The sequence below is a fragment of the Myxocyprinus asiaticus genome, chromosome 42, assembly GCF_019703515.2.
Source record: "Myxocyprinus asiaticus isolate MX2 ecotype Aquarium Trade chromosome 42, UBuf_Myxa_2, whole genome shotgun sequence".
Classification (NCBI taxonomy): domain Eukaryota; kingdom Metazoa; phylum Chordata; class Actinopteri; order Cypriniformes; family Catostomidae; genus Myxocyprinus; species Myxocyprinus asiaticus.
In genome coordinates, this window is record NC_059385.1 from 13,418,992 (window position 1) to 13,430,234 (window position 11,243).

The 11,243-nt window shown below is 36.5% G+C and overlaps 1 protein-coding gene across 2 annotated transcripts; it reads left to right on the plus strand.

The window, feature by feature from the left end:
* The first annotated feature begins 2,159 nt into the window (after window positions 1-2,159).
* si:ch73-261i21.5 (zona pellucida-like domain-containing protein 1) lies at window positions 2,160-11,214 on the plus strand. Of its 2 annotated transcripts, XM_051684247.1 has the most exons (12): window positions 2,160-2,205; window positions 2,696-2,799; window positions 2,905-2,938; window positions 3,135-3,361; window positions 4,480-4,664; window positions 5,109-5,181; window positions 5,300-5,397; window positions 5,756-5,836; window positions 6,425-6,596; window positions 7,307-7,418; window positions 7,589-7,615; window positions 10,184-11,214. In XM_051684247.1, exons 2-12 carry the CDS (start codon window positions 2,764-2,766, stop codon window positions 10,333-10,335), a joined length of 1,197 nt encoding a protein of 398 aa, XP_051540207.1. In that variant the 5' UTR covers window positions 2,160-2,205; window positions 2,696-2,763; the 3' UTR covers window positions 10,336-11,214. The 2 variants fall into 2 exon arrangements, with proteins under 2 accessions (XP_051540207.1, XP_051540206.1); XM_051684246.1 differs by lacking the exon at window positions 2,905-2,938.
* Window positions 11,215-11,243: the final 29 nt, after the last annotated feature.

An 11,243-nucleotide genomic window follows, 5' to 3' on the forward strand; every position in this document is an offset into this window, starting at 1 on the left:
TATTGCTGTAAACAAGTTGCTGGAGGAAAACACTTTGTTTTTAAATGGATTTCTAGTAGACAAGATGCATACTGTATGTGATTAACGTGCTGTATGTATTCAAAGGCTATTGAAACAATTTCTTATGCCTTAATATTTCTTCATAAGTACACTATCATCATTTACCATAATTAAACACATTAATTAACAGTAACTACAAGTTGTTATTTTTATTATCATGTAATAAGCACCTTATTACCAGACCCAGATGGACTTTGCTGACTTTTTGCAAATTATTTCTGTTCTGATTTTTGGGCAAAATCTATAGATTTAACAGTATACAAATGTGTTAAACAGAGCTGAGAATACATGCATATTGGTAGCTGAAAGCATGATCAAATTAGCCAAAACAGTTAATAAAGAAACATGTAAGGTGTAGGGATGTGTTGAGTTTTATGAACGAATGGCATTCCAGTTTTGCGGAGTTCTGCGTGCTTCCATCTGGACTTGCATTTCGACTTATTACTTAAACTGTTTAAGGGGAAATAAGGACCCTAATAGGGTGATTATGGGATCTCGGGTTACAGTGAAATCAGGGTGTTTGTACATCACAACGCACAATTTGTTCACTCTGATTTCATCCAGATTGTTTTACTGAGAGACATAATAGAGGAAGATGATTCGACCATGGCTACCCTGCAGGCAGAGAGAGAAAAGTTAGAATAAGATGAGAATAATCCACATGATCATGTTTTGACATATTGGCTTTGAATAAACACTTATGGTTCACACCAAGTCCGTAAACAATTGCATTAAGCTTGGCTGAAAAGTACTTGTGAGGATATAATTATGCATGTGCATTGGGACAATTAAATTATTTTTTTTTTATGCATTTGTGTTTAATTGACCCACAGTTTAAGCTGCCATTTATTACATACATAATTATTCATTTAGCAGATGCTTTCATTTAAAGCAACTCACAAATGAGGAAAAACATAAGAAATTTTATCATATAGGAGCTGACAATATTAGAGTGCCAGTACTTAATTTCATTAGTAACATAGTAACTACAGTGCACAGAGCAGATGTTAGAAGATTTTAAGAACTGTCTTAAGGGGAGCCATTACAGAATGTCTTACATTATATGAAATAAGTAGGAACATTTTAACTGTTGAAATCTCAAGAGATCTCCCATTGCAGATCGTTGGCTAGCTAGACAGGTGTAGTCAAACCAAGTTACTTCAAAAGCCATAAAAATGTTCTAGTATCCAGAAGATTAAAAATGAAACAATGTGGCAGAGGAACCAGATAGCCAGACGGACTGTCTGTTTTAGAAGATCATGTACTGTATTGTTCCTGTCTCATGTAGTTTTAAGAGGGGTTGTCTTTGTTAAAATAACACACTGACGATGGCAGGCTTTGTTTGAAAGGGTGGGATATCTATTTCTAGAAAATGATGAGGAAACCATCTTTTCTCACGAAGACGACATATCTGAAACCAGCTGCACAAAAAAGTATGCGTGTGTGTGCGTGTGCGTGCGTGCGTGCGTATCTTATGAAAAATGATATGAATAGATTGGATAACTAACACCAGTAGTATTGTTGGATTAAGATCCTATATTGTGATGCTCCTCATTATCTTCAGTTTAAAAAATATATACTTCAGTGCTCAAATTACTTCATTATTATTATTAATTCAGTTTGACTTTATGTTCCTTTTGGAACTAACAAAAAGAATGTGCTTATACTTATCTTTCAATTATAAGTTCTTTTATTATTAAGTCTGATTTTTTTTTCTCTCCAGTAAATAAGTTATATACAGTGTACCATAACAGTCAGTGCATCATGTGTCTAATGGACCATGTGTTCCATTTGGTTCTTTATTGTTAATTTGACCATCTGTTCTCTTGTTGCATAATGCATCATTACAAAAATAGTTAATTGAAGCCTAATACACAGTGATTAATACTTTAATATAATAGGTTTGCATGAAATAGCCTTTTTAGTGAGATGATGCCAGTATTCCATGTTACCTGATACTGAATTTACACTGATCTGAGCTCCTCGTGTTCCTTTTTTGGCATCCCTTATTTCTCATAACCCCTGTTTTGTTTCTGGTGCCCTCCCTCACACCTACTGTTATAAAGGGGCCAGTATATATAGTTAAGCCATAAACACGGAGAAAGTGACTGAAGCTATAGGAACGAGAAGGTGAATTCATAAAAGGTATGCATGAACTTACGATTTTGTCCATTTTGTATGCAATAGGCTTTTACACAAATTAGATCTTTAACAGTAAAATTTGTAATTAAACGTATTTTTTTTATGTTAATGTTAAATGGTTATAATAATGGATTAGAAAATGTTACTGATTTATCACCTGCAAGTAAAGATTCTATCTATCTATCTATCTATCTATCTATCTCTCTATCTGTCTGTCTGGCTGGCTGTCTGTCTGTCTGTCCATCTGCCCATCTGTCCGTCCTTCTGACCGTCCATCCGTCCATCTGCATGGCTTTTTCTTTTTTTTTTTTTTTTTTTTTTTTTTTGCCAAAACTTGAATAGAATCATTCAGCGCTTGCATGTGAGAACTACACGCAGAAAGGAAAGCATTTGCATGCTCTTACACAGTAAACAGCTGTTTTTGCTTTTAAAAAGTGTTTTCGAGTGAATCGATGTCAAGGTGATAGTGTGATGTGTGGGATTTCCCCTGCAGCCAGAGCATAATGTGGCTGACCCTCCTTGTGTATCAGCTTGTCCTGATTCTCCAGTCTGAAGCTCAGAATGCCTGCCTCACCCACCCAACATTCAGAGAGCCAGGTCAGTCACAACATACATGTATCCATCTTCTCTTCCTCTTTAAGCATCCTTACTTTTCTCTTTCTCTTCACTCTTATATCTCACCTTTCATTTCTTTGGAAACAGCAAAGGATCCCAAGACCACCCAGCAATTTGAGGAGTTTGTTTTCTTTTATGTGGGGTGTTGATGGTGCTCAATTTAAAGATGTGTCCTTCTTTTAGTTGTGGTTCATGTGGTTTTAAATGTCATACCAGCTTACAAATTGATTGATTTATGGATTAATAATAAGACATGCAAACAATTAACATCATGAAAGATAGCGTGACCGTTGCTGTACTGTTCATTTATTTTACAGACAACTCTGATATCACAGTCGTGTGTGGCACAAACAGGATGGATCTGCAAATTTTGCTGTGTCCCATCTACTTCAGTGGATATAATGAATTCACAATGGCCCTTAATGGTTTGTTCTCCAAGCCCGAGTGCAAAGGAACGGCTGACTGGATCACCAGTCCACCTGTCCTGAAATTCCAATTCTACATCACTGAAACGTCCATATCCGCCTGCTCCAACAAGTTGAAGGTATTAGATAAAAAACATTTCAGCAGATATAATAATGATATAAAAAATCATTTTTAAAGCAAGAGATCAAAATATTTGAAAGAAGAAAGCCTAATAATACCACAGAAAAAATGAGGATAAGAAAAGTGTAAAATTTTGATAAAAACAAAAAAAACAATTACATATATAAAATATAAAATAATATTAAATGGTAACACTTTACAATAAGGTCCCATTTGTTAACGTTAGTTAATGCATTAGGTATAAAAGCAATTAACAGTATATGTTTTTACAGCATTTCTTAATCTTTGATAATGTTCTTTTCAGTTGTTCACTGTTAGTTCATGTTACTTCATAGTGCATTAATTAATTTAACAAAAATATTGTAAAAGTGTATTAATATATATTGAAATAAAATTAACAAAGATTTATAAATACTGTAAAAGTATTGTTCATTGTTAGATAATGTTTTTAATAATGTTAACAAATGGAAGCTTATTGTAAAGTGTTACCTACTACTTAAATTATTAAAATATATATTTATCAAAAGCTACCTTAAAAAGATGTCTTCAGAAGATTTTTTTATGCGAATGTTTAGAGCTTGTCTAATGTCAACTGGTGAAAGTTTCCAGTCTTTTTGGGCATAACAGCAAAACAGCATTACCTAATCTGTTATGATTTACAGTACATAACAATATAAAAAAATCAACAACATTGGAATACCTCAAACAACAATTTGGAACATATTTTGTAAGACAGTCAGAAAAGTATAAAGTTGCTATAAGTCATTCAGTGCAAACAAACAATAAATCAATCTTGGTGGGCAACCAAAGCAAATGAGCTAAAACAGGTGTAGTGATATCTTTTATTTACATAAATTATTTGTGTATGGAGTGGAATTTGCCAGGCTAACATTGATTCATTTTTTTGCATTTGATTTTTGGTATGCTAAATAGACTCATTCATTGCTCCTCTCCCCAGCCTCTTAAATGTTTGTATGCCCCAGGATATAAAAGCTATTTTAGGGTTAAAACTTGCTTACAATTCTATCATTTCAAAAAGACATTTGAAAGGTGTCTCTAATGCTCATGAGTCTTTCTTTCTTTATAATAAGCTATTGAACTTATTCAACTCAACAGATCACTCAGGAGGTGGGATCAGGGCTGTTCTCAGATTTCTCTAGCGTGCAGTCTGTGAACATCTCTGGGGTGGTCAGCTCTCTGGACCCAAATGCTGGAACCATCACCTACCGGCAGGAGATGATGTACCTCTTTTCCTGTAGATACCCACTGCAATACTTGGTGAACAACACAGAGATGAGTGTGTGAGTGCCATCACCATAGAGGGGAGATTGGGGCTAGTTGTCATACTTTTTACCCCAGTGAAAGTCTTTGCTACAAAAAGTTAACATTTCCACCATTATAGCCCAAATATTTATTTATTGAACTTCTGTGACCTTTTGTAAGTTGTCACAAGGGAACCTACCATGAAACAGTCTATTGGGTCTTTTAGCAATATTGAAACAGCAAAACATTTAAAAGATATAAATAGCTGCAGTAAGCAAAATTACAACAAACTATTGTTTTGGCCAACATAAATTGTAATGAATAAATTTACTACATTTAAAACATGTGATAACTTGTGAGTTTCAGACCTTGTGACAACTAGCCCCAGTCTCCTGAAATGTGTGTAATCTAAATGAGCTGATGATCTAACTATTATTAACACGCAAACACAAACTGTTGTCACTCTGTGTATATTGGAGCAGATCTGGAGTGAATCTGGCAATTAAAGACAATAATGGTAGTTTTATCAGCACTCTCAGCATGCAGCTATTCGAGGTGGGTTCACTTTCTTTGGCTCATAGTTTTGCCCTGACATGTGTTAAAATACAGTATAATGTTACTGATCGCTGTTAAATGAAGTGTTCATTATATGGATTTCTGCCATGACTCAAAGGACATCACATATACAACTCGTCTCTTTGTACCTCCGACCGGTCTCATGCTGAAGACCAGGATTTTTGTGGAAGTCCGAGCCACTAATCTCACACAAAGGTACTTTTCTGAACTTTAAAGCATTATGTTTTCCGGGACAATTGTTGTAGGGGAGTGACTGGGTTTGTACAGTAGTCTTGGACCCTGTTCGGAGAGGGTCCCACTAAGATCCTCTATGGTATAGCCTACTCATTGGGTCCAGGGAAGAAGGGCCCCACCCATAAAAATGTATGAATTTTAACGAAGGCCCTCATGTTATCTGGAAAGAAAACCTAGAACATTTCTGAAATGATCGCAGGTTAAAGTAGAGTAACTTGCTAACTGGAAGCCGTTATGATATAATGAAGAAATTGAGCTTTTGTGCTCTCGTATTGTTTTCACAAGTTTGCACTTGTTGCACAAATTTTGTTTTATAAAGGTTCAATGTTCTGTTGGATCGATGCTATGCAACCACTAGCCCTTACCCAGTCAGCAGCACATCCTTTGACCTGTTTGTTGGGTAAGTGTAAAGAGGGCTAAACTCTTTTTCCTTTAAACATTTTGACTAATTTTTTATTTATTTATTCATTTTTTCTCCCCAATTTGGAATGCCCAATTCCCAATGCGCTCCTCGTGGTGGCGTAGTGACTCGACTCAATCTGGGTGGCGGAGGATGAATCTCAGTTGCCTCTGCGTCTGAGACCGTTAATCCGCGCATCTTATCATGTGGCTTGTTGAGTGTGTTACCGCGGAGACGTAGCGCGTGTGGAGGCTTCACGCTATTCTCCGCGACATCCATGCACAACTCACCATGTGCCCCACCGAGAGCGAGAACCACACATTATAGTGACCACAAGGAGGTTACCCCATGTGACTCTACCCTCCCTAGCAACCGGGCCAATTTGGTTGCTTAGGAGACCTGGCTGGAGTCACTCAGCACGCCCTGGATTCGAACTCGCGACTCCAAGGGTGGTAGTCAGCATCAAAACATTTTGACTAATTTTTAACTGATCTACAGTCTAACTGTAAACTAAAATGGATTCCACCAAATTATTCCTATCGAAATTTGAATCGAGTGATTCAAGCTCTCATTCTCTGTCTTTCTCAGATGCACTCAAGATCCACAAACCGTAATGGGTGTGAATGGAGAACAACAGGTGGCACGCTTCTCGTTTGAGGCTTTTCGCTTCATAGAGCATAAGAACAGGACAGTGTCGACATTTTACATTCACTGTGCTACCAGACTCTGCGAGACCTCTTTCTGTAGATCCTTACACCAGGTATGAATACACCTTACCCCTTAGACAAGCTACCTGAAGACTATAATGCAAGATGTAGAATTCCTCCTGAAATAAATAGATTAGGCTATATTAAGCTGTAAATGAAGATCATAAGTTTCAATTGTAAACATACAGTATATTCAACCCAATCTCATGAAAATTCGTACATCATTTACGAGTTGGCTATTTTGTATGGTCTCGCACGATGTTGTTCACATAAACTGGTACGACTTCATCACGTGCAAATTCCCAGATGTCAAATGCGGAAGTAAGCGCAAGTTTCGTGCACAAGGCTTAAGGACATACTTATTAATATTATGCCCTTACCCAAACCTCTTATCTAAAATTAATCAATCAGCAGAGTGTGTAAACATGATAGGAAGCTGTTGTGTGTGACAGAAGCAAGTAATTGTCATGTATTAGGTGGAAACGATGTCCAGCGCCGTCATTGGCTGTAGTGAAAATCGAAGGAATTCAAACGAGTGCAGTCGCACGATATCATACGAATTAGCCAAATTTAGAAAAGTCGTATGAATCCTGACGATTTCACCGTGAGTGTGTGTTGGTATATTGTAGGTTTATAGAAAAAAAAAACTCAATATATAATGTCCAATAGGGCCTCAAATGAAAACCCCACTATGACAAGATGTTCCACTGACTCAGTCCAGCAACTAACAGTATTCAGGTGCATTTTATGGCACTTTCATCAGAATTGCACAAGTTCTGTGAGGAGGAGGAGAGATGTCCAATCGGCTCAAGGAACCTCAGTGAGTGATGTTGCCACGGTCACCTCTGGACCAATTTTCACAAAAGTGGACAGTGGTAAGACAGCAACCAGCTCTGCCATATGTTGCATGAACAAGTAAACATGACCATAATGTTCTAGATGTTCTACTATAATGTGCATATTTATGTTGTATCTGACTTTTAAAATAATACTGTGACTGTGAGTTTGAACTTTCCTTCTTTCCATCTTTTTCTAATCGTTGTAGGAAAACCAACTGCACCTGTTTCTGCAGGTATGCATATATATTCTATAATGTATTAAACTAGCAAGGAAATCTGGATTAGGGATCAGATACTATTACAAACTTTACAATAAAACAATATACAGTTGTGTGTGTGTAATTTGTCATTGCATTAGATGACAACAATATCAAACCAAGTGACATCTGCAAACAAATGTTGCTAGACATTTTCTCAGAACATTCACTTTTGCAATTACTTTTAACTAAATGGTGTCTGGAGATTTTTAATGAATGTTTGAAGTTAGTTCAAGTTCACATAGGTGTTCAGTGTTGGGTGTAATATGATTGCATAGTAATTAGTTACTGTAATCTAATTACTTTTTAAGTCAACTCTCAAAGACATTACTTGGGTTACACATATTTTTAAAATAAAATAATTTATTTAGAATAGAATACGTCCTTGTTTCTGTGACAGCTGAAGGGCCCCATAAAGAGTCACGGCTGTGCTGAGTGAGACAGTGAACAAGAAGTTTTGACATTTGAATTCGTTGAGAAAAACAAAAACTTTTCTATGAAGTAACTTGAAAGTAATTAGTAATGTAATTACTTTTCCATTAAGTAATCAGTAAAGTAATCTGAAGTAAAGTAATGATTAATTACACATAATTGGTAATTTATAGTGGATTACTTTTTGAGCAATTTGCTCAGCAATGCAGAGGCCTGTACCATGAAGGTCACTGAATGAACTTAGGGTTTCAGGTTGACAAATTCAAACCAATCCAATCAGGCTTAATTGGTACCATGATGCAGCTCATCAACTTTCTCTGTCAACTCAGGCTTCAATCCTGACTTTAAGATTAGATTATATGCTCGTGCACATGAATAAGTGACGTTTGCAGCACACAACCAATCATGTGAGAGAACGCAATTCACTTCTCGCGAGAGACTCAGCGGGATTTACCTCTCTGCTGAAAGCTGATGATTATGAAAATAAGAATTTAAATTCATTTAAACTGTGCACAAGACATTGTTTTAAAAATATAAAAAATGTAAAATGCATGAAATCATGAAGTCTTAAAACATGATTTACACAGTACAAGGATAACTGTAAAATGATGAAGCAATTAAACAAGAAGAAACAGCGGCTGCTATGAGAGCTCAAGAGGACTGCTGCAAACAAATTATTAATGTGATAAATAAATATAAAACAGCTGGTATATCAAGGTGTAAGTGAATTCATATAGTGCCATAGGTTGCCGACCCCTGGATTAGATAATACATTTGAGTTTTGGGCAGATAGAGGTCTGAAAAGATATCACCAACTGTTCACTGATAGAGGAATGGATACCTTTTCAAACCTAGCAAAAACAAAAAATTATACACTTACCCAAAATTCCAAATTCATAATTTTTTAATTATTTACAGGTAAGTTATTTATTAACAGAAGTTAAAGTAAATTAAATAAAAAAGAACTGCATCCATTATATAATTGGGGCCTGGGTAGCTCAGTGAGAGTATCGACGCTGACTACCACCCCTGGAGTTGCGAGTTTGAATCCAGGGCGTGCTAAGTGACTCCAGTCAGGTCTCCTAAGCAACCAAATTGGCCTGGTTGCTAGGGAGGGTAGAGTCACATGGGGTAACCTCCTCGTGGTCGCGCTTAGGGGTTCTTGCTCTCAATGGGGTGCGTGGTAAGTTGTGCTTGGATCGCGGAGAGTAGCATTAGCCTCCACATGCTGCGAGTCTCTGCTGAGTAATGCAAAGCGAGCCACGTGATAAAATGCATGGATTGACTGTCTCAGAAGCGGAGGCAACTGAGACTTGTCCTCCGCCACCTGGATTAAGGTGAGTAACCGTGCAACCACGAGGACCTATTAAGAAATTTCTCTCATTATTTACTCTGTATTTATGTGTTTCTTTACTCACAATGGTGCATTTGTGTGCTTATCCTGGATGTCTCAACCAAGTGGAGAACGTGAGATTACCCCTGTATCATGGCAACGCGAATACGTCACACAAGAGACTGCTTGGACTCCACCCTCTCGTGAAGCTTACCCTCACGTTGGATTATAGTTAAAAAGTACTTAAATATTGATCTTTTCCGCACCAAAAATGATCGTATCGCTTTAGAAGACATTATTTTAACCACTGGAGTCGTATCGATGACATTTATGCTGACTGTCTGGGATTTTTGGAGCTTCAAAGAGAAATCTCCATTCATTTGCATTTTAAGGACCTACTGAGCTAAGATATTTTAAAATTTTTCTTCAAATGTGTTCTGGTGAAGAACGAAAGTCATACACACTTGGAATATCATCAGGGTGAGTAAATAATGAGAGAATTTTCATTTTTGGGTAAACTATCTTTAATAAAGACCAATTGGTTTGAAATTTTGTTGTGTAATGCAAAGACATTTATACATTAATTATGGCTTAGGCGTCCAAATACTTTTGGGGCCACTTTATCTCATCTCACATGCTCATCGGAAGCTCATGTTCTTTTATACTAGTTATATTTCAAACCTACCAAGTTAGAAAGCAAAACCATTTGTCAGTATTGAATCTGTGCATTGTTCATGGCTCACTTTGAATTTCATGTACTTCTCTGTATATCTGTGCAGTGTATCAGGATCTGAAACAGGAAGAGGCAGTGGTGGGTGTTTCCGTGGCAGCAGGGGTATTTGGTCTGTTGTGCATGGTCATGCTAGCTGTGCTTGTCTACAGGATCCACTGGGAGAAGTCCAGTAAAAACAAAGCATTCCTATTCCACTAATGTCTCTCAGAAACAGATATACAATTCCAGACAGTTTGCTAGCATGTTGTGAGAGCTTTTCTCATAATAGAGAGGATATTGAAACCCGGTGGCCCCTAAAAAAAATCTAGACAGCTTTACCTAGAGTTAACAAAAACAACAAAAATGGCTAATTGAAGCAACACGAAGGCTTGATGTCTGTTTGAAGAGTTGAGGGTTTAGAGAGCATGAATGAGACCTGTAGACAATGACAATAAGATGAAACCAAAAGAGATTTTAAAATATTTCTTTTCGTTCATCTCATATAATCATGCACAAAGCAGACCTTTTAGAAATAAATCTGTACCTTTCAATAAAAAAAATAAAAAAAATTTGTCTATTTTTGGCATGCAAAGGTTCATTATTTTACTACATTTTTGAATATTATGAATACATATTAATGCAAATAATGGTGGATTTCTTCTGCATTTTGGGTTTTCTATACAATGTTCTTGTTAAACAATGTTTTGCATTTTTGTTGTAGTTTAAGGCACTGGCTCAGTTAACTCAGATTTGTACTTATTACAGAATTATGTACCTCATTAACAATTAAAGTACCTATTTGTGGAATTCCACTAAATTTGATGGTTTACATAATCCTTATAAATAAATGGGAGGACACCTAGTGCTAACTAGTGCGAAAGCTGTTTCATTGATGTAAAGGCACATTCATTCAAGCAAAAGAGCAATGAACAGATTACACAATGTGCAGAGAAGTTTTTTTTTTTTTTTTTTTTGGTAAAAAAACAGGGACTTTATTAACAGTTTAGAAACAATCTTCTCCCTTTTCCACATATCACACACTGTTCTCTCCACACAGACTGGCAAACGGAATACAATGAAAACATGTACATTGCAGAGAACCAATGAAGGTGATGGTAAACACACCC

Excerpts from the sequence above, each read along its gene's own strand:
- si:ch73-261i21.5 (XM_051684246.1), top strand. The coding sequence starts at position 2,706 with ATGTGGCTGACCCTCCTTGTGTATCAGCTTGTCCTGATTCTCCAGTCT. Across the intron at positions 2,800-3,134 it reads CCCAACATTCAGAGAGCCAG|ACAACTCTGATATCACAGTC; the intron begins GTCAGTCACAAC and ends TTTATTTTACAG. Across the intron at positions 6,597-7,306 it reads TCTGTAGATCCTTACACCAG|AATTGCACAAGTTCTGTGAG; the intron begins GTATGAATACAC and ends CACTTTCATCAG.